We start from the raw sequence: 24644 nt of genomic DNA, 5'->3' as shown, positions 1-24644 counted from the left end.
ATACAACGTCCATCTCATGTTAGTTTCTTTGATAAGAATCATACTATATACATTCTAACGGAACATTATCACTACTATTAATCTGGTACGTTCACCGACCACCAACTACAAAACACTCTCCTCCACAGTTTCTTCCAATCACAGCCAACAATTCGCTGTTCTTGCAAAAAAGTCATGTCTCCCTGCAGGAACTTCACAAGATTCCAGTTGGACAAGAAGTCTCCAGAGCGGAGATTTATGTCTCCATGTCTCGGAAACACATCACCTCTCGACACTGCACGTCAGTGACAAAACAAATTTTGAAATGTTTTTTGTTGTCAGAATAGCCCAAATTATTTTATGCCAAAATTCTGCCCCAAAAAATTCAAACTGATTAAAAAAAAGAAAAATTATTGCATTATTTAAAAAAAGAAATAACACTCAACTCCAGTACCAAATATTATATATTAGCATTTTAACCAAGAAAATCTTTTAAAGAAAAAAATATATGCATGCTCTAGCAATAAACAATTGTGGGAATACAAATATCTGACACATTTCAGTGTTCCATCTTTGTCTTAATGCCACAAGAGTGTTTCACAATTTTTCCAGTTAGTAATTGCTATATTTGAACATAAAAATGAAAAGTTTAGACACAATAATAATATCCGTGGCATTACACCTATGTCAGACCACACATTTTCAAAAACTTGGTTTACAAATCCACTGACTCCAAACAATTTAAAAAAAGAAAAGAAATGAAACACAGTTGACAGATGACAAAGTGACAAAATTTACGGATAACAACAATATTGTAATATAAAGAAGTTGTTATCCAAATGTGACCTGCCCGGAGAGAAGGGACCTCTGGAAGCTCGGATACAATTGTGCTGTCATGTCATAAAGAAAGACGTTTGTTTGGCCTCAACTTACTTCCGTAAAAATCGCCACCTAGATCAAAGCAGATTGTACACAATTATCTTATTCTGCTCTTGTCAGGTTGTAATATGCTAAACGCATTATTTCAAAACATATTTGCACAGATGTGAACTTTAGATTAACCAGGCATTATATCTCAATTTTACAACAGGTATTATATAAAGTGAGTGAGTGAGTGAGTGAGTTGGGTTTAACGCCGCTTTTAACAGTATTCCAGTTATATTACGGCATGTCAGCTTAATGTGATGGAAAGCCCGAAGTGATGCAGGTCTCAGACGTTTACCACTTCGGTGAAACCCACGAGCACGGGTATGGTGCTGACAAACCTAGAAACATAATCAGGGCGAACCGGGATTCGAACCCACAATCATAGGTTTCTGGCGTGCCGAAGGGACGCAACTCTGCACAGCGAATCGCGGCGCCTTAGACGACTGGGCCACCCGTGCCCCCTATTATATAAAGTCTGAAAATGGGATTTTGTAGAAAATAAGTCCAAATGTTTGATGTCAAGTATCTCTTTAATAAATAAGAATTGAAGCTTGTGTATTGTGTTCCTGTGTTCTGAAGATGCTGTAGTTTAAAAATATAACGAGAAATCAAAATGTGATTTTTCACCCCTAAGGTCCCTCATCACATGGTTGGTCACAAATTGTATCTATTTAGCTCTCCCCGATCTTTAATGGTCTGTAATCATGTCTGTTGAAAAATATAATTAGAAAAATAAACTCAGACACATTTCTCCCAACTGATTCTATCTGCAAGAAGCAAACACATCATAAACTCAAACAAGGATTACCAGGGCTTCATTACATTAAAAACGTTATTCTAAAACCGAAATTGCTAAGCCCCAAGTTTTTCTACCGTCTTTCATCTCGTATTGTGGCATTCTTCCGACTCCCCAGTAATGATGGATGCCACATGCTTGTTGGCCCACTCCTGAATCCCTCCATGCAGTCATGGAGAAAAGTTTCCGCCACAACAAACTGACTATTTGTTCTCTGGACCGTTCACCTGGTGTGAGCATGTTTAAGCATAAGTGTCTTCGATTATTTCATAGAAGGCAATATTTAGTGCGATAAATATTTCAATATTTTACTCGGGTTCATAAATAAGTTCAAGTCATTTTCAAGGCTACTCTGTCACACTTGATAACACTGAATATGAAACCTTGACAGTTTTCAGTAGTTGTGTACAAATTAATTGAAATTAAAAAGGTGAAAAGGCAAAATATTTCCCGCACTGTCAACCCGGAGTTAGTATTAATATTGCGTGCTGACAAGGTATATTCTCTATAAAAGGCTATTTATAGTGCACATATTTCCACACCACTCAGGGGCATGCTCAAAGTGCTGTTATTACCCCGGTCAGTGGATCAGTGTGCACTAAACAATAATTCTCAGCTCCTTGGGGAATATACAACCCAAGCTGCCCATTAGGCGCTAGAAGATTAACAACCACATTGCCATCTCATCCTACAGGGTACCCATTCACTGCTGGATGAACAGAGGCATATTTTGAACTTGCCCAAGGAGAGGCCACTTGTGTTACATGTGCTTCAGTGTGGGGCAGGACCGAAGCCCAAGAAACTCTCAGGATCCAAGAAACTCTCAGGATCCAAGAAACTCTCAGGATCCAAGCTGCTCAGACGCAGTCCTCCATTCAAGGATTCTCCGTGACCGACTTGCTTTTACTTGACCTGATATGTGACCTGTGACCTGTGCAGGACCACGTGCCACCTCGTACTTGTAGAAAAAAGTGACAAAAAGTGAATCCAGAAGACCTGAAGTAAGTACTGTATAGGACATAATAAGCGCCCTGCTCTAATAAGCGCCCACGGCGATATTTTCTAATATATTGGCTTGTGAACAATCCCAATTAGCACCCCTTCCGTTTGATCAATGTACACAACACTTATTTATTCGTGTATTATACGTATGTTATATGCATTCATAATTATGGGAAATTAAATTCTGGAAAAAATATATCTGTCGTATATAAACATTTCAGGCTGTCAGCATAAACCGAGAAATTTTTGATCTTTCAACTATTTCTAACTTTGAGAGCGCCCTGGGCGCTTATTTTGTCGAATACGGTAGTTGTGTTACATTAAAAACAGCCAAATTTCATGCCAACCAATGTTTTTCAATCATCAACCGATTGGGATGATCAAATCATCAACGATAATCTTTCAACCATTTCTTAACACTAGTCTTTAACATTTGCTGGAGGCTATGTTTAGAAAGGTAGATCTTGAAGTACTTAAAGTAAACCTATTCATGATGAGCAGGTGGGGTGTTACAAGAGCACAAATAACAATTTGTTGCTGCCTTCCAATATGGCCCTGACATTCAAAATACTACATACCGGAAACAAACAATGTATACCAAATGTAAAAGTGATCATTGTTTTCCAGAAATTTCCTTGTTGAAATTGAACGACATTTATCTCAAATTCGTGTGCAGTTAGACACGAACACAGCACGTTTTAGTCACGAACGCAGTATGTAATGACGACAATATGAGTGTAAAGTTTATTGGGTCTACAAAACAACTTGGCTTCAGAGTGGCTGAGCCTCTATTTTATCAGACGTATAATTCCACTATATTTCCTACTGGAGGTTTATCTGGTTTATGCAATGACTATAATTCAGATTAAACGTTAACTTTATTTTCTTCATTTCCCTACTATATTATGACTGCAATATGCCAATAGTGAGTGAGTGAGTATGGTTTTTACGCCGCTTTTAGCAATATTCCAGCAATATCATAGCGGGGGACACCAGCAATGGGCTTCACACATTGTACCCATGTCGGGAATCGAACCTGGGTCTTCGGCGTGACGAGCGAACGCTTTAACCACTAGGCTCCCCGACCACCCTGCAATATGCCTTTAATAAACACATCTAACAAACAAATCCTGTTATATACACAGTCAAGCTTTCCGCCTCCCGGCCTTCATAAGACCCCTACTTCATTCTTATGTTTGCAATAAATGCTTATTTTTTAATTTTTTTAAAAAGTTTTCCTGTACTGAGTGAGTGCATATGATTTTACGCCGCTTTTAGCAATATTCCAGCAATATCACGGCGGGGGGACACCAGAAATGGGCTTCACATATTGTACCCATGTCGGGAATCGAACCTGGGTCTTCGGCGTGACGAGCGAACGCTTTAACCACTAGGCTACCCGACCGCCCCCTTTCCTGTACTGCCTCTTAACAGTATGCGATTCAAGATCCTTAAAGAGAAATAATTCTCTTCTGGCAAAATAATCAGTTAAATAATTTGACTGAGGACTAGCACTCTTGTGAATGTTTATTTTTCGGTTTTCGATGAAAGCGGTCTAACTGTTTCCCCTTCACCTCCAATTTGTGACGACCCAACTGAAAAATCTGTAAAGAAATAAAATTCCTACGACAAACAGTCTTTTTGATATATGAAAGTGAACGAGTAGCGTGCACACGCTGGCAGTAGCAGCAGGGATGTTGGCTCAGGCAAACTGGCAAACTAACACTGCTGCTAGCTCAATGTTGAGGATTGTTTCAAATCTAGCAGCAAATAGTTATCAGAATTACACAATGAATTTCTCACTTTCACACAAGGCTCCAAAAAATGTCTAGACCTTTATAGCAGGGTGTGGAGCATCTTCCCTGTTTTAATCAACTACCTGTGACAGGGGCCGACTAAAGGTGGAGTCATATCTGACTGTAGAACACCTTCACCTGTTGCCTAGAACCCATCAACCTGTGTGACAGGGGCCGACTGCAGGTGGAGTCATATCTGACTGTAGAACACCTTCACCTGTTGCCTAGAACCCATCAACCTGTGTGACAGAGGCCAACTACAGGTGGAGTCATATCTGACTGTAGAACACCTTCACCTGTTGCCTAGAACCAACCCATCAACCTGTGTGACAGGGGCCGACTACAGGTGGAGTCATATCTGACTGTAGGACACCTTCACCTGTTGCCTAGAACCCACCAACCTGTGTGACAGGGGCAGGCTACAAGTGGAGTCATATCTGACTGTAGGACACCTTCACCTGTTGCCTAGAACCAACCCACCAACCTGTGTGACAGGGGTCGACTACAAGTGGAGTCATATCTCACTGTAAGACACCTTCACCTGTTGCCTAGAACCCACCAACCTGTGTGACAGGGGCCAACTACAAGTGGAGTCATATCTGACTGTAGGACACCTTCACCTGTTGCCTAGAACCCATCAACCTGTGTGACAGGGGCCAACTACAAGTGGAGTCATATCTGACTGTAGGACACCTTCACCTGTTGCCTAGAACCAACCCACCAACCTGTGTGACAGGGGCCAACTACAAGTGGAGTCATATCTGACTGTAGGACACCTTCACCTGTTGCCTAGAACCCACCAACCTGTGTGACAGGGGCCGACTGCAGGTGGGAGTCATATCTGATTGTAGAATACCTTCACCTGCTGCCTCATTTGTTGTGTGGAGGTAGCCTATCCGTCAGTGGCAGCACCATCACTGGCAACACCATCAGTGGCAGCGCCATCAACACCGATACCATCAAACAGCCAGAGACAACAGCACTGACACATTGAGGGGATGCCTGGCTTGTGACCTGATTCCACGACAAGATGATGTTATCTTGAAGAACTCAGCCCTACACAAGAGTACAAGGTGTCGGTATGCTGGAATAATGCTTTCTCCAAACGATACTTATTACTGATGGTTACGAAGTCCAAGCCAAGAATACAACCTGAAACAATCCCCGGCCATGTTATACTAAAAAACATCAAAAGATGGTACTTGTTGTTTCCTTGGTGCTCCGCCTCCGCGGTCTGATGGTAGAATGTCCGCCCGGAGAGTGGAAGGTCCGGGGTTCGATCCCCGACCACGTCATACCAAAAGACGTTAAAAGATGGTACTTGTTGTTACCCTGTCTGGCGCTCGGCATTAATGGGCTAAAACAAGGACTGGTCAACTCGGAGTCAGTACACTGTGTCTGAGTGGGGTATCCATGTTAAACTGCAGCATTGTATCTCAGTAGGCTAGCAGTATAAATCAGAATCAGTAAGGAGTAGAACAAGCAGCCACACACACGTGCATGCACATTGGTAAAAAGTGCAATGACCTTGCATGCATCATTTTACCCCATTTCACCTCACCTCACATAGTTCAGGGAAGCGTTTTTTGGTTGTTCAATTTGTTTTCTGATTACGATAAAAGCTGAACTTTTGTCAGTGATTTACACTGAGTAAATAGGGTCGGTCCTGTGGCACTTTGAGCAATATTTCAGCACTAAAACAGCAGGGGCACCAGGAACGGGCGTTACACTCGAGGATCCAAAAATATACAAGTTTTCTAAAAGGTTCACATGGATGCTGCATTCTATAATAAATTAGAACAGTGTCACGTGACAAAGCTTGTGTAAAAATATAACAATCAAGTTCCAGATGGTTTTGGTTGGTTGGTTGGTTTGTTGCTTAACGCCGCACAAATAATCGAGTCTGGACCAGACAATCCAGTGAATAATATCATGAGCATCGATCCACGCAATTGGGATCGATGACATGTATCAACCAAGTCAGCGAGCCTGACTACCCGATCCCGTTAGTCGCCTTTTATGGCAAGCATGGGTTGCCGAAGACCTATTCTACCCCGGAATCTTCATGGGTCAGTTCCAGATGGTAATAACATAATAATGTGCTCATTAATAATGCGTCAATCCAAGCCCTAAGGCATCCTCAAAGCACCACATTATTACCCCAGTCAATGGATCAGTGTGCATTTGAGTTTCGTTCTCAGCTCCCTGGGGAGTATACAACCCATGCTGCCTGTTTAGGCACTAGAAGCTTACATTAGCAGCCACATTGCCATCTCATCCTACTGGGTACCCATTCACTGCTGGGTGAACAGAGGCACATTTCCAACAAAGCCACTTGCCTAAGTGAGTGAGTATGGTTTTACGCCGCTTTTAGCAATATTCCAGCAACATCACGGCGGGGGACACCAGAAATGGGCTTCACACATTGTACCCATGTCGGGAATCGAACCCGGGTCTTCAGCGTGACGAGCGAACGCTTTAACCACCAGGCTACCCGACCGCCCCCACTTGCCTAAGGAGACACCACAAGCGCTACATGTGCTTCAAAGTGGGGCAGGTCCGAATCCCCATGAACACACTGTTATATTAGCAGCACTTTACCATACTGACACTTTATTTATGAGAAGAGTTCCTAAGAGTTTATTTATGAGAAGTTGAAGGAAAACAGTGCCATTAACCTCACATAAAACATCTTCCTTGACATTCATGAGTCGAGTTCTTGTAATAGTGAGAAAAAACTCATAATCAATATAACTACAAATTTTGTGGTCTTGTCCAAACAATAGATCTCCAAGATGATCAACTAGGTTTTATAGTTCTAGTGTGTCAGACTAGGGGGTCTGTATTTTTGTTACTTTGTTGAGTGAGGTGAAATGGGGTTTAACGTCGCGTCCAAGATTATTGCACTTATATAGCGACGTGCATGCATGTGTATGTGTGTGTGTGTGGCTGCTTGTACTAGTCCGGACTGATGCCGATTTATAGTGCTAGCTCACTGAGATACCATGCTGCGGTTTAACATGGATACCCCACTCAGACACAGTATACTGACTCCCGAGCCGACCAGTCCTTGTTTTAGCCCCTTAATGCCGAGCACCAGACAGGGTAACAACAAGTACCATCTTTTAACGTCTTTTGGTATGACGCGGTTGGGGATCGAGCCCCGGACCTTCCGCTCTCCAGGCGGACACTCTACCATTAGACCACGAAGGCGGTCATTACTTTGTTGAAATCATTGCTTCGGATTGCCAGGAGGAAGGCATGGTTGGTTTGTTGTCAGTTGGTTTGTTGTCTAACGCTGCACTCAGCAATATTCCAGCTATATGACGGTGGTCTGTAAATAATCAAGTCTGGACCAGACAATCCAGTGATTAATATCATGAGCATCGATCCATGCAATTGGGTTCGATGACATGCATCATCCAAGGCAGTGAGCCTGACCACCCGATCCAGTTACTCGTCTTTTACGACAAGCATAGTCGCCTTTAACGGCACGCATGGGTTGCTGAAGACCTATTCTACCCCGGAATCTTCATGGGTCTCCGTAATGATTGACAAGCAACGATTCAGGTTACAGCCAGGTTACACATTGTTACAGTAAGTATTCATCTCATCATCATTCATATACATCAAACATGGGATCCTGGGAGATTTGTCCAGGCCTGGTGTTGACACAGGGAGACATGCATGGCCTACTGGCCATCTGTTATTACCCATCAGAATGAGTGAGTGAGTATGGTTTTACGCCGCTTTTTTAGCAATATTCCAGCAATATCACGGCGGGGGACACAAGAAATGGGCTTCACACATTGTACCCATGTCGGGAATCGAACCCGGGTCTTCGGCATGATGAGCGAACACTTTAACCACAAGGCTACCCAACTGCCCCTATTACCCATCAGAACATCTGAGAACAAGGCAAGCACAAACAAATGCTGGCGATACATTTCCCTACAAGAAACAAGAGTGGACCCGCTGTCATTACCACGGTGATTCAACACCCAAGTCAGAGTTCGTACACTACCTGCAATCATGCATCGGCAGATGTAGCCAACTCACAGAAACTTATCAGCAAACTTTGTCAAACTCCCAAAATAAACCATTTCTGTTCTGCAATTTGCAAACTTTACCCATAAAACAGCATCAGGCAATTTTGTGGCAATGAACTTCACCATGTGAATCGAACAGTACACAGCAAACATACGTGAGATTACCCACTAACCTCCAGCATGACGTAACACATGTTTCCTGGCTTTCCTAACAGCCAGTTTCACTGTACTTGACCTTACCATAATCATTCTGCTTAGCGAACTTTAACTATACTTGACCATACCATAATCATTCTGCTCAGAGAACTTGGACTATACTTGACTATACCATAATCATTCTGCTAAGAGAACTTGGACTATACTTGACTATACCATAATCATTCTGCTAAGAGAACTTGGACTATACTTGACTATACCATAATCATTCTGCTCAGAGAACTCGGACTATACTTGACCATGCGTAATCATTTTGCTGATACCAACAGGAATTCACATAAACATTTTCCATTATATTTATAGTCCGAGAAACAAATTTGAATCGAACCAGGGTTCAAACCCACAATCATAGGTTTCCTGTATGCCCAAGGTAAGCAACTCTGCAACAGCGAGCTGCAGCACCTGAGACAACTTGGCGACTCGTGCACCCATCACATATCCTGATTATCATCCATTATTGCTGGTGGTGTCTCTGGTGTCATGGAGCTGTCATACGTTCATAATAACAAGTATTTGTTGCATGCAGCATGTTCATACTATTGGGATTATTGCGGTACCCCATTAGAGCGTTTTCCAGATCCAAACGATAACACTTCAACAAAATTAACTGCAGAGAAAATGGGAAAAACCTTGACGAGAGTTTCTGATGCTCCATTGTTTCTGTGAGATGGCAAGCAATGTTCAAGCCCCTGGCGGGATAATGTAAACACTCCTAGATCTGATCACGCTGCAACCAGCGGCGGCAGCAAACAGTTCCTTGTTTGTGATCTACTTAGTGCTAGCTCTGGGGTGTAGTGTACTGGAATAGATATCAATTTGGGACGTACATGGGATAAATGTTTATGTATGATACTGAGCAATACTCTCCAGACAAGCTACTTGGGCACAGGCAGGTCACAAAGGGGAAATAATTAGGAATGTATCATTTTTTCCCCTGCAATGATGATGACAACTATCATCATCATCATCATCATCATCATCATCATCATCATCGGTATCAGCAGCATCATTGCAATCATCATCCTCGTCATTGTCGTATTGTCATCAACATCAGTTATCATTATTACGAAACATTATTTTTTATCATAATTAGTATTTTCAATATTCTTCTTATTATCCTAGTTTCAATATTCTTCTTATTATCCTAGTTTCAATATTCTTCTTATTATCCTTGTTTCAATACTCTTCTTATTATTATTATCATTGTTGTTATCCTTACATCAATCAAAATTCTTCTTTTTCTTCTTCTTCTTCTTATTATATTATTATTAACATCATTGTTGTTATCTTTACATCAATCAAAACTATCTGTAAAGTCTCTTTATCAAAATGATTTCAATGCATTAAAATGAACATGACAACAGGTTGACTATTCCTACAAAATTTGAAAATGGCTTGAGAGAAATATAAACTCCTGTTATAGTTGTGGGGTATTGAATGTGTTTACTTTGTGTGAGATGCAGGGTAACATGACATTCATCAGTATCATCCAGCACATGCAGGTAACACCAACAGCAGGTTCTGGAACTACACAAAACATCCCCCATACCTCAGCAGTGAGGAACAAAACCCCAGAACCATGGCAGTTTGTCAACGCCTGCCCCATACGTTGTTTACTGCATCCCACTCCACTAAACATAAGTAGCCTTCTGATTCCCTTCAACTAAGTTAACCTCGCCCTGTTTCATTCCTACCCAACCCCCATTACAACCCCACCAACTACTACACCCCTCCCCCTCTGCCATCTGTTCCTACCCATCTGACTCCCTAACCCTGTTGTGCTACCATACCCCATCTCCCCTAATTCTCCCAGCCCTGTGGTACTACCACCTCCCCCCATACCCCTATCCTGTGGTACTACCACCTTCCCCTCTGACCCCCTACCCTGTGGTTTATTCTACCACCTCCTCCTCTGACCGCCCCACCCTGTGGTACTACCACCCCCCAACCCTGTGGTACTACCACCACCCCCTCTGACCCCCTACCCTGTGGTTTATTCTACCACCTCCTCCTCTGACCCCCCACCCTGTGGTACTACCACCACCCCCTCTGACCCCCTACCCTGTGGTTTATTCTACCACCTCCTCCTCTGACCCCCCAACCCTGTGGTACTACCACCACCCCCTCTGACCCCCAACCCTGTGGTACTACCACCACCCCCTCTGACCCCCCACCCTGTGGTACTACCACCTTCCCCTCTGACCCCCTACCTGTGGTTTATTCTACCACCTCCTCCTCTGACCCCCCAACCCTGTGGTACTACCACCCCCAACCCTGTGGTACTACCACCACCCCCTCTGACCCCCTACCCTGTGGTACTACCACCTCCCACCACCCAGTCGTCCCAATGCTGTGGTACTACCAACTACAACCTTCCCCTATTGCCCCCACCATTCACTACCACCCTATCCCTCCAGTCCCTAACCTCAACCTGAGGATTCTCTCTCCCCCAACCCCCCACACAACTACCACTCACGTCCCCTTACCCCCATGCAACATGTCCTATTCTACCTCTTCTCCCTCTGATCAGGGGGGCATAATACTCCTCTTCTCCCGCTTATCACCTACCCCACCCCCCAACCCCCACCACGTCCATCCTCATCAGGTGAGTCCGTCCCACATATGATTATCTCCATCCACTGCCTGTACATCCAAGCATCCACAGAGACCCCAGCAACACAGTAACAGGTACATCAATATACACACCCTCCTGTCAGACTCCATGTATATTATTGTTTATCACAGCTAGGCTGGCCAGTCACAATACTCAGGGTAATGGTCAGAGCAGGCTGACTGCGTGTTATGTTGAGGAATGAGTCTGATCATCCAGTGATAGCAACTGGCTGCGTGTTGCCATATGTCACGGCGCCACATGCACACAGCAGCCACCTCTAGGGATCACCCATCAACTGATGGAGCTTGGTTGTTTTGTTGTTTAACGCTGCACTCAGCAATATTCCAGCTATATGACAGAGGTCTGTAAATAATCAGTGATTGATATCATGATCATCGATCCACACAATTGGGATCGATGACATGCATCAACAATTCAAAATCCAGCTTTAACACGCTAAAAAACCTCATGTACCTACTTACCAAATGTTTTCACTGTCAAAATCCATAAACCGAAATAAATCTTTTTAAAATCTGGCGTAATGTTGGACCATTCAGGACATTGTCAGAACAGTGCTGGACACTTAGTCTTAACCTTGGTGTAGTCTCTCCAACAGACAACCTCCACCCACAGCAGTTCACCCCTCTCAGCTCTATCAGCCTATACTCAACCCGTGAGATCCTGGGGTAGAATAGGTCTTCAGCAACCCATGCTTGCCATAAAAAGTGACTATGCTTGTCGTAAAAGGCGACTAACGGGATCGGGTGGTCAGGCTCGCTGACTTGGTTGATGCATGTCATTGATCCCAATTGCATGGATCGATGCTCATGATATTAATCACTGGATCGCCCTGTGTCAACACCAGGCCTGGACAAATCTCCCAGCATCCTATGTTTGATGTACGAGATGAATACTTAATGTAACAATGTGTAACCTGGCTGTAACCTGAATCGTTGCTTGTCAATCATTACGGAGACCCGCGAAGATCCGGGGTCAGAATAGGTCTTCAGCAACCCATGCTTGCTGTTGAAGGCGACTATGCTTGTCGTAAGAGGCGACTATCGTGATCAGGTGGTCAGGCTCGCTGATTTGGTTGATGCATGTCATTGATCCCAATTGCGTGGATCGATGCTCATGATATTAATCACTGGATTGTCTGGTCCAGACTCGATTATTTACAGACCGCTGTCATATAGCTGGAATATTGCTGAGTGCGGCATTAAACTACAAACTACAAACTTTCTCAGCTTGGAAACTGAGAGACTTAATACATGAGAGCACATTTTAGAATTATTTTTGTTTAACCTTGTACAGAAGTTTATTTCACAAACCCTATGTTCATCTAACCCTGATGACGGCGTCCTCTTGTTCTACGACTATTAACAGAGCCTGATCAAGTAGGGGCATCTAGGGTTGAAGCAACTGTCACGCCAAACATTGTCACACCAAAAGTTTCCCTAGCCATTCACTACTCAAAACAGAAAAAACAACTATAAGATGATTCATGGAGGGGGCTCATCTGGCCACTGACTTTCAATGACAGCACACCCTCTGCCCCTGTGCTATTTGTGCTGGCCAAAGGCTAAAGGGCCAGCATTTTAGTCGACCTCTGATAATGTGAGTGAGGAAATGGAGCTCCCACCACACACAGTATCACAGCTATCTCAGACATCAATACATGTTGCCTCCACCAGGCAAACCAGCAGCGTAGCTACCCTCACCATGATTACAAATATCTGTCTCACGCAGTGCGACATGGTTACATGAAGTTCAATAAGTAGGTAGGCTGTTGCATGGGATTCCGCTACCCCAACCAGCCAATCACTTTTCTCACAATATATTTGTATCACATCAGTTGCTATATTATGGTGTTTGAAGAAAATTCTTCATAGAACTATAAGTTCCCTGCCCCGCCCCTCCCCGCCCCCCTGCTCATCCACCCACCCACCTGCCTACCAAGACCTATTGCAGGGTAAGTTTCCCAAAACACGAATACTTTGTTTATGACTAAAGAGCATCCTTTGTTAGATATCTTAAGTAGAATTTGTACGTGCAGACACGTAACAGAACATTTTAATAAGAAAATGTAAATGTATTTGTTAAAACTGAACTGTACTATGGGCCATATGGCCTTACATAATGAATAAAGAGTCTGAGTGTCTGTCTGTCTGTCTGTCTGTAAGAAAACAGCTGCAGTGAGTGAGTATGGTTTTACGCCACTTTTAGCAATATTCTAGCAATATCACGGCGAGGGACACAAGAAATTGGCTTCACACATCGTACCCATGTCGGGAATCGAACCCGGGTCTTCGGCATGACGAGCGAACGCTTTCACCACAAGGCTACCCGACCACCCCGAAAACAGCTGCAAGTGATCGAAAGGATCAAAACTTCCTTCTCAAAACAAAACGAGAAAATTGTCCAGAATTTATACATTCTTCAACACCAATTTTCCCATCCATACAAGATGAGACATTATCATTGCCAACTTCGACTTCGTTATCACCAAGTTTGAAGGCCCCAAGTGATCATCTGCCACTTTGTTTTTATCTCATCCGTTTGTTTTAAAGTTTAAATTTGCCCCCTGCTGCGAGCTTGAACTTCCTACACCATTGACGTAAACACAATCATGACGGAAATCAGTTTGGGAGATCGGGGAGAAGAACATCCACAGACACAGAATCCCAGCATCTGGCATCATGCCCTTTCCCTCGTCAGTCAGGTACCTGGGAAAAACACTACTGGCACTGCTAAATAAGTACTATCGGGGCTATACATAGAGAGTTTTCTTATCAAGACAATGGAGCCATACACGATGGATTAAATTCATTGCCAGGCATAGAAGTTATTAAGGAGATTAACATTGATACTGATATACAATTATTATGAAAATAGCATCATTGGCCAAAGCTGTTGTATAAATTGTATGATGTTTTGAGATGAGAAATATGGACGAAGTTATTGGATTTTGATATTTGAAAGTATTGTTTTCTAAAGAGCTTTGTCCACATTTAAAGCAGTTAACATATGTTCTTGGATAATATTAGAAATTGTGCCAAGTGGACAGGTTGTCAAAAAAAGGAAGGAAAGTGAATGATTGATGAATTCAAGTTATCATTTTGAAACAGTGTTCATGACAGTAACAGAAACAAGTTGAACTCTGTTTCAAATTTCGGCAAAGCCAGTGTTTATTGTTGTTTTATATACATGTATTCTAAACCTTAATGCCAGCAGGGTCTGCTAACACTTGACACTTTACGGTAGATCTATACAGTACAAAGATCTACAATACTGTGGTTAATGTTATCTTCATCTCACAACATAACTGCAAGTGATACCACTTAATATTATTTAATTATTTATTTATATAAATTAAATATTACTATTAAATATTTATAAATAGCATATTCGACGTAATAAGCGCCTCGCTCTAATAAGCTCCCACGGCGATATTTGCTAATATATTGGCTAGTGAACAATCCCAAATAGCACCCCTTCCGATTGATCAATGTACAGAAGACGTATTTATTCGCGTATAATACGCACTCGTGTGTTATATGCACCGTTAATTATGGGGAATTGAATTCTGGAAAAATATATCTGTACATAAACATTTCAGGCTGTCAGCATAAACCACGAAATTTATCTTTCAACTGTTTTTTCACCAAAATAATATTCTAATAAGAGCCCCCTATTTCTAATTTTGAGAGCGCCCAGGGCGCTTATTACGTCGAATACGGTATAACTAATAATTGATCATTTGTAAAATATAACAAAAAACACACTTGCTCCCAACTCGTATTGTTTGGAGCCATAAAAAAGACTTGTCGTCAAGACAGTAGTATCCACAAGTAATAATCAATCCTGATTTTGGAAACAGTGTCAGGAAATGAAAATTATTCTGCTTTTGAAATGTCAAGTTTCAGGTAACATAATTCAGACATGAGACCATGGCACCATGGAAACCAATCTTACCGACATTATTGAACATTAACCAAGGTGTGCAAGATAATACTGCTTGTCAACTACTATTAGCTGATACACCAGAAACGGAAACCTCAAGCTGTTAATATCAAGAAAAGGTATAAAATGTCAGTTATCTAAAAACCTCAGCACAAACAAATGAGAGTGTTATATGCCATCAAGACAATAGCATCTTCCACACAAATAATCATTGTCAGCACAGATGGTGAGCTCTGATAACGCATTGTTCTGACAGCAATATCTACTAAGCAACGCCACATACATCTAATCAGTTAAAATGGATTTAACTGTCAGAACATGAACAATGACATGAAGTTAGTTGTTAATATTTTGACTCAAAACTTTATTATATATTTAGTTGCCTTCCAGCGTGTTCTGGTCAAAATTACTGCACACCTATATAATTGAAATTCATCAAGACAGCATCTAACTCATCACATAATGTGTTCCTCACAACTATGCAACACTATATACAGATGACAAACAGTCTTCTGTCAACCAAAACTGATAAGAAGGCAGTGTCAAGTAGTAATAGAATCTGGAACTGACAGTTTGTTTTAAATAATGACAACAGTATAGCATGTAACACTGTTTTCCTCACAACTAATATTGGTCATGCAGATTGAGCTAACAGGCTTCTGTCAGCCAGGTTTACCATCAATGGTGGATTCCTGGCCAACTACTGACAGTTGTTTATCAAGCTTATCACAACCAATTACCTTTTATCTTAAAAGTTATGCAGACAAGTTTCCTACAACGGCAGATATTAGATGAGATTATCATTTCTTTCTTCTGGAGGGAGGGGAGAAAATGTCTCTGGTTGTCAAAAATAATCCATAAAATTACGAAAATATAGACACTTAAAGACAGGCTCCTTAAATTCTGATTCTAAAATATACAAAAATATTTTCTTATCGGAGCTTTTTCCATATCAATTAACAATCTTCAAAAGCTAGTTATAGATAAATACATCAAGATGAAGTATTAAAAAGATTTCTCTTTAAAAATGATTAATAATAGTCTTACTCCTTCATGTTCATTATTGATGGTGCTCCTTCGTGAAAGCCTGCCAACTATAAACCAGGCATAAAGCACAAGTATAGTCACTCCTGTGCTTAAATCATTACAAATTACATAACAGACCTCTTATCTTTATTCCCCAATTATTCTATTTCAGTTTTCCAAAACATCTGCAAATGCAAATAATTTAACAGACTAAAGCAATATGTATCTGAATAAACACTGAATTAAATACAAGTCAAAGCACACATGTCCAAAGCACTCCCACAATAAATTCTCCAAGGGGCTCTCTATGTTAATGTAATATATCATAAGGGAAACGGTATCTGCAGTGGAGGAATAGACAAACACTTGGCCCAGGTGTCCGCACCTGCAGAGACAAATGTCTACCTGCAATATGGCCAGCCCGGAGAGTGGCAAACCCAAAAGTCAGCCCAACCATGAAAATGCCACATCCTATGCCGAAAATCCTAACCTCCCAACATTTAAAGCATTCCTTCCGTTTTAATCGACTTCTTTGACTTTCCGCAACATGTGTTCACAAACGTCAGATGCTTGTGCTCAATTAATGTCAGTCTACTTGGAGTATTCTCATACCAAGCCAGCTCCTCTGTAATATTCCTCTTAGTATTTCATGTTTTACCGATTACCGTGGAAACGGTGCCTAACAAATGGGTTTGGCGAACAATGGTGGGAGTATGTGCAGTATATCTTCATTACACACGCCCCTACCTGGCTGGGGATGTCATGGTGATTGATGAAACAGGGGAACAGGACCTGGCACCAGTTCTTGTCGTGTGAAGACGTAAGCATGAAGAAATACAACATCTGACAAGCATGATGACATCCCCACAAGGTCTTCTGATTAGAATGAATGATAATTAAGAATAAGAATAATCAGAATGATTTTTTCTTTGTAAAAGTTCAGGTCTAATATTGAGCGTCTCCTATTCTAATTTCATTATAACATCTGTTAGAATGACACATTTTGAATATTGGTACACGGCCAATTCCACATTGAGAGTGAGTGAGTTTGGTTTAACGCCGATTTTAACAGTATTCCGGTTATATCATGGCATGTCAGCTTAATATGGGAGGAAAGCCCGAAGTGATACAGGTCTCAGAAGTTTACCACTTCGGTGAGACTCACGAGCAAAGGTATGGTGCTAGCAAACCTAGAAACATAATCGGGGCGAACTGGGATTCAAACCCACAATCAAAGGTTTCTGGCGTGCCCAAGGGATGCAACTCTGCACAGCGAATCGCCGCGCCTTAGACGACTGGGCCACCCGTGCCCCCTACATCAATTTTACTTGTTAAAATGCAAATCAGAATGGCCAGTGAATTCCTTGCTCAGAATCAATTGCAACAACAACAGCATTTATACACAGCAACTTGTCACCCATGCCTTTCTATTATTTCATTGAGTGCACATATTTGTTCCAAAACCCACAGACTACAAGAGAGCTCCCCGATGCATGGAAGAGACACCTAGAATATGCTTTACACACTACCCATGATGAGACAGAAACTTGGTGCTAGGCGTGTGGAATCGACGCTTTAACCACTGGGACAAACACAGCTCCTTACAAAACCCACAGACTACAAGAGAGCTGCCCGATGCATGGAAGAGACACCTACAATATGCTTTACACACTACCCATGATGCGACACAAACTTGGTGCTAGGCGTGTGGGATTGACACTTTACCAAAATGCTACACACTGACACAAAGACTATGAGAGAGTTCTCCAACACAGGCCAATCTTGGTGGATGTCAGTCTCGGTATTCCCATCTTGCTGATTGACAAATGGGGCATGCTGATAACTTCCCTTGCTCGCAGGTGTGCTGGAATACAACCCGAGACGGAATATATTGACCGTGGAAATCATTACAGTTGTCCCACCTATTTCTCCCAACAGTAAACAATTCCTGGCTGAAACATTGCCAGGAAACACAACCCACAGGGACGGCAGGGTTGATGGCGAATAAGGTGAGGTGAGGTGAGGTGAAATGGGGTTTAACGTCGCGTCCAAGATTATTGCACTTATATAGCGACGTGCATGCACGTGTATGTGTGTGTGTGGCTGCTTGTACTAGTCCGGACTGATGCCGATTTATAGTGCTAGCTCACTGAGATACCATGCCGCAGTTTAACATGAATATCCCACTCAGACACAGTATACTGACTCCGAGCCGACCAGTCCTTGTTTTAGCCCCTTAATGCCGAGCGCCAGACAGGGTAACAACAAGTACCATCTTTTAACGTCTTTTGGTATGACGCGGCTGGGGATCGAACCCCGGACCTTCCGCTCTCCGGGCGGACGCTCTACCATTAGACCACGGAGGCGGTCCTGGCGAATAAGGCAAGACACTGTTGTATTTATGTAAAAACTAGTAAAATCTAAACATTTTATACACTAATCCTGCATTACTCATTGACTGCTTGCTTTTGAAAGAAATGAAGCTGTGATTGGTCCTGCTGATGAGAAAAGAGGTTGTGCCATTCAATGAGCAGGACCCCCAATCACCAGCTGCCATGCTGGTTTTTTCATGAAAATATGCTAGACAAATAAGTACCGTATTCGACGTAATAAGCGCCCCGCTCTAATAAGCGCCCACAGCGATATTTGCTAATATATTGGCTAGTGAACAATCCAAATTAGCACCCCTTCCTATTGATCAATGTACACTTATTTATTCGTGTATAATACGCACTCGTGTGTTATATGCACCCTTAATTATGGGCAATCAACTTCTGGAAAATATATCTGTCGCGTTTAATACGCACAGACTTTTCTTTTGTATCATTTCATAAAACAAGAAATTTACAATCTTTCAACTCTGTTTTCTATCTCCAAAATTATATTCTAATAAGAGACCCCTATTTCTAATTTTGGGAGCCCCTGGGCGCTTATTACGTCAAATAAGGTAACTTGTTTCTTTAGCCATTTTATACATGTTTTGGAGATCAAAGATATAATCTATAACTTGGATGTAATTTTTTTTTTAAAATGACTTACAGATTATTAAAACATTTTTCGGTGAAAGAGTGAGTATCGATTAATGCTTCTTTGAAAAGTATTTCAGTTTATATCATTCCGCTGAAAGTGATGCAGGGCATGGTGCTGACAAAATATAGATCTGCTAATGATCTGCCCATTAAAAGTCCGGCAACTCTGTCTGGGGCAGTAGCATGACCTGGACCACTGGCCCACCCATGGCCTCTTTAGTCATAAGGGAAAATCACATACGCAGGAAATAATTGAGAATTCTATTTTAGACTCTCAACTGTCATTGTGTTAGTGTCAGAGATTTGTTAATCTTAATAGCTACTGAAAAATGTATTTTGAAGTATCTTATAAACAAGTTCTTAATGAAAAAATATTTGATGAGCATGTTTCATGTGCTAAATTTTGGTGTTAAATTCACCATGCTTGAAAAAATGAATGATTATCAAAAACATTTTCAGCTCAATTATTTACATACAACAAGAAGAAAAGTTGAAAAAGGTAAATAATTCAATTATCTCACAAAGTTCATTTCCCTGCTTGAAACAAAAGAAGTGGAAAGCTCGAATTTACTTTTGTAATTTTCTTCCAAACACTGATTACCAAGGGATAAAAACACTGAGCAAAAACCAAAATGGTGGATAACAACTGAATATAGAAACAGAGTTCCACAGGAGGTTGTGGTAACATGCCGCCAATCTCCCTCTGTTGACAAGAGCGTCAAGACATTCTCACTGTACATAGATACGCCTCTACATACAAATCTGCTATTTCTACCTTGGCAGACTGCATATAGCTTCCACTGTGTAAGCCAATCCCACGACCATAGACTCGTGCCTTGGCCGAAAGCTATAATCATCACAACCTCGTTTACGATCTACACACTCAGTCTCACACCTGCCCCACTGACGGTTAAACTAAGATCATTTTCTATTTCATGTACTCAAATCCTAAACAAAATAAAGCAATCCACTTAGGGACGATGTTGTCATCAACGGGGAAATGTTTTTTATCCTAAACAAAGTGCTGATTGAAATCTCGTTATAGACACTGTAGAGGAAGATGTTGAACTGGGGAGTACCTGCATCCTTTCAAGCCAGGAGCAGGGAAACTGACACATCCGATGGCTAAATGTCTTTCGGCATAAAATGCTTCATTTTCTCCACGGTTCTTTGAAGTCGAAATCTGCTGGAAGTTTTTATTGAGCTCAAAGCATGGGGAGTGGCAGAGAGCATGTAATGATTCTATTAGCCAACCTTTCGTGTGATGACTCCGTTACATCGCTACAGTGGAAGTAATTCACACATTTTTGGGGTAATTTTACAAACTACATTGCATGTTTCTGGAGGCCATGACAAAACTATCAACATGCCCCTGATCACATAAACATCATCGATCAGACAGCCATTGGCAACAATAAATGAAGGCTGCCACGTGATATTATCCTATTATCACACTGAGTGATTAAACTTTGGGTTTAACAACTCTTAGAGCAGAATTTCAGTTGTATCAACGCATGTTTGTTTTATGTGAACTATCATTCCAGTTATATCAGGGCGTTTCAGCTTAATGTGGGAGTAAAGCCCGAAGTGATGCAGGTCTCGGACATTTACTACTTCGGTGAAACCAACAAGCACGGGTATGGTGCCTGCAAACCTAGAAACATAATCAGGGCGAACCAGGATTCCAACCCACAATCATAGGTTTCATTATAACATCTGTTAGAATGACACATTTTGAATATTGGTACACGGCCCATTCCACATGAGAGTGAGTGAGTTTGGTTTAACGCCGATTTTAACAGTATTCCGGTTATATCATGGCATGTCAGCTTAATATGGGAGGAAAGCCCAAAGTGATGCAGGTCTCAGAAGTTTACCACTTCGGTGAGACTCACGAGCAAAGGTATGGTGCTAGCAAACCTAGAAACATAATCGGGGCGAACTGGGATTCGAACCCACAATCAAAGGTTTCTGGCGTGCCCAAGGGATGCAACTCTGCACAGCGAATCGCGGCACCTTAGATGACTGGGCCCCCCGTGCCCCCTACATCAATTTTACTTGTTAAAATGCAAATCATAATGGCCAGCGAATTCCTTGCTCAGAATCAATTGCAACAACAACAGCATTTATACACAGAGACTTGTGCCTTAGCTGAGTCACCCATGCCTTTCTATTATTTCATTGAGGGCACATATTTGTACCATAAATCACAGAAAATATTCCTCCTCTTTTCTCCAAGATCAAAGCCATGAATATTCTGCTTCAGTTTTCTTTGTATTAGCATTAAATCATCAAAAACAGACGAAACATCTTTCTGCTCTGGCATCTCATGACCCATGTGCACTGGGACACAGTAGCATCAGCCACAGGGGGACGGCCGTTGCAGTCCACATCTGTCTCCCGAGAACTGTCAGCTCAGTGTGGGAGGAAGCCCAGGGATTATAGCTGTTTACCACTTTGGTCAAACCCACAAGCACTGATGATTGGTGCAAATTTTAGTTTCGAACTTATGATTAGTGAATCCTGGCACATGTAAGGGATTCAACTCTGCACACTAAAAAATGGGGCTTTAACTGCAGGGCATATATAATTCCAAGGTATCAGGGACCTTGTGATCAAATTCCATCTTAGACATGGACTATACAGGAAAAAGGAACAAGATTTCCACCTTGAGGTCGACACTCTCTTAGTCTACATGGGAGGTACCAGATCCCCACATTGAGGCTGATGTCTTCATGAAGATTATGCCAAGGGACAAGCTATAAAGAGGTACAAGATCCTCATCTTAATGTTGATGTTCTCTTTGACATGGACGATGCTGGAGGTATAGTATCCTCATGTTGAGGTCGACCTCCACTTGGACATGCACTGAAGAAGAGGTATAATATCCCCACTTTGAGGTCGACCTCCACTTGGACATGCACTGCAGAAGAGGTATAATATCCCCACTTTGAGGTTGACCTCCACTTGGACATGCACTGCAGAAGAGGTATATATATCCCCACGTTGAGGTCGACCTCCACTTTGACATGTACTGCAGAAGAGGTATAATATCCCCACTTTGAGGTCGACCTCCACTTGGACATGCACTGCAGAGGAGGTGCAAGATCCCTACCTTGAGGTCGACGTCCCTCTTGGACATGGAAAGTCGGCGTTCTGCGTTGTCCAGCCATAGTTCCAGGTCCTTCTTCTGCCGAGAGAACTGATACCACACTGGGGCAATCACGACAAGACGGCGTTTCTTTGTTTCGCTGTCCTCGCGAACTGTGTTCCACTTACACTTTCAAAAAAGAAACTTATTATCAGGGCATAATTCATAAATGTTCTTTTTCAGAACAAACAATACAGGACATAGAACCCTTGTTACTAGACATTGATGCAGTGGACTTGGCATCAATCATGGTTGCAAATTGGAGTTTAATGTTTTAAAGTATAGTATTATTTAGACCTGTTGTAACAAAAAAACAACAAAAAAAACATTGTTTGTGTACAAATTCACATCAGTGCATCCAGGAAATGGTCATTCTACTCCTAACGCAGACAGACAGACAGACAGACAGACAGACAATGAAAATGTCTTTTATAACAACAATTATAATATTTTGGTCAAAATCATAATGCCTCATAAAATTAATATTCTTTATTATTTGGCATCTTTCCTCCAAGAATGTTCTCATTACATTTACCTTCAATTCCTGCAGTCTCTTGTGAACTCGACTGTGTGTGCCTTGGTCTCGACATGCCTCGGCTGCCTGCAAGAGGTGTTCCCCTTGACCGATCACCTCTTCCACTGGTCTAACAAGGCTGTGAAGCTCCTCATCGACAAGCTGAAGAAGACATCAATGAAATGTTGAAATCATTACCTACACCATGAGTATTGATGCTTATCCTAGTGGGAACACAGGGCTAAATACAGACCCAGTACAAAGAACACTGGCGTACAAAGTCACTTCACCAAGCAATGCCATGATCCCTAGGTTGTCGGGTAAACCACCATGAGTTACAGTCACAGCAGTTAATCTGCAAGTTTGGGTCTGGATCAGGCAAACCAGCTTTTGCACAGATTTAAGACAGCCGTAGCTCAAAGACGATCATATCTCACACACTTCAGCACAGTTTTAAGACAGTCAGAGCTCAAAGACAATCATATCTCGCATACTTCAGCACAGATTTAAGACAGTCAGAGCTCAAAGACGATCATATCTCACACACTTCAGCACAGATTTAAGACAGTCAGAGCTCAAAGACAATCATATCTCACACACTTCAGCACAGATGTAAGACAGTCAGAGATCAAAGATGATCACATCTCCCTTACTTCAGCACAGATTTAAGACAGTCAGAGCTCAAAGACAATCATATCTCGCATGCTTCAGCATAGATTTAAGACAGTCAGAGATCAAAGACAATCACATCTCCCATTACTACAGCACAGATTTAAGACAGTCAGAGCTCAAAGATGATCTCATCTTACACACTTCAGCACAGATTTATGATAGTCAGAGCTCAAAGATAATCATATCTCGCATACTTCAGCATAGATTTAAGACAGTCAGAGATCAAAGACAATCACATCTCCCATTACTACAGCACAGATTTAAGACAGTCAGAGCTCAAAGATGATCTCATCTTACACACTTCAGCACAGATTTAAGACAGTCAGAGCTCAAAGACAATCATATCACGCATACTTCAGCACAGATTTAAGACAGTCAGAGCTCAAAGACGATCATATCTCACACACTTCAGCACAGATTTAAGACAGTCAGAGCTCAAAGACAATCATATCTCACACACTTCAGCACAGATGTAAGACAGTCAGAGATCAAAGATGATCACATCTCCCTTACTTCAGCACAGATTTAAGACAGTCAGAGCTCAAAGACAATCATATCTCGCATACTTCAGCATAGATTTAAGACAGTCAGAGATCAAAGACAATCACATCTCCCATTACTACAGCACAGATTTAAGACAGTCAGAGCTCAAAGATGATCTCATCTTACACACTTCAGCACAGATTTATGATAGTCAGAGCTCAAAGATAATCATATCTCACACACTTCAGCATAGATTTAAGACAGTCAGAGCTCAAAGACGATCATATCTCACACACTTCAGCACAGATGTAAGACAGTCAGAGATCAAAGATGATTATATCTCCCATACTTCAGCACAGATTTTAGACAGTCAGAGCTCAAAGACAATCATATCTCACACACTTCAGCACAGGTCTATGACAGTCAT

General features: G+C 41.9%; 1 protein-coding gene across 8 annotated transcripts in view; it reads right to left on the bottom strand.

The window, feature by feature from the left end:
- Nucleotides 1-24644, bottom strand: part of LOC124111021 (dystrophin-like) — a 480101-nt gene that overhangs the window by 244060 nt on the left and 211397 nt on the right. For all 8 annotated transcript variants that reach the window (XM_048383638.1, XM_048383637.1, XM_046470561.2 and 5 more), the window contains 2 exons: nt 23084-23224; nt 22513-22677 (listed from right to left, as the gene is read on the bottom strand). In XM_048383638.1, the coding sequence (XP_048239595.1) occupies nt 22513-22677; nt 23084-23224 (306 nt within the window). The remainder of the gene's footprint in view (nt 1-22512; nt 22678-23083; nt 23225-24644) is intronic.

This window comes from Haliotis rufescens, unplaced genomic scaffold (genome assembly GCF_023055435.1).
Source record: "Haliotis rufescens isolate VD_foot unplaced genomic scaffold, xgHalRufe1.0.p SCAF_5, whole genome shotgun sequence".
In the NCBI taxonomy this organism is placed as follows: domain Eukaryota; kingdom Metazoa; phylum Mollusca; class Gastropoda; order Lepetellida; family Haliotidae; genus Haliotis; species Haliotis rufescens.
This window is presented reverse-complemented; position numbering and strand designations above follow the sequence as displayed.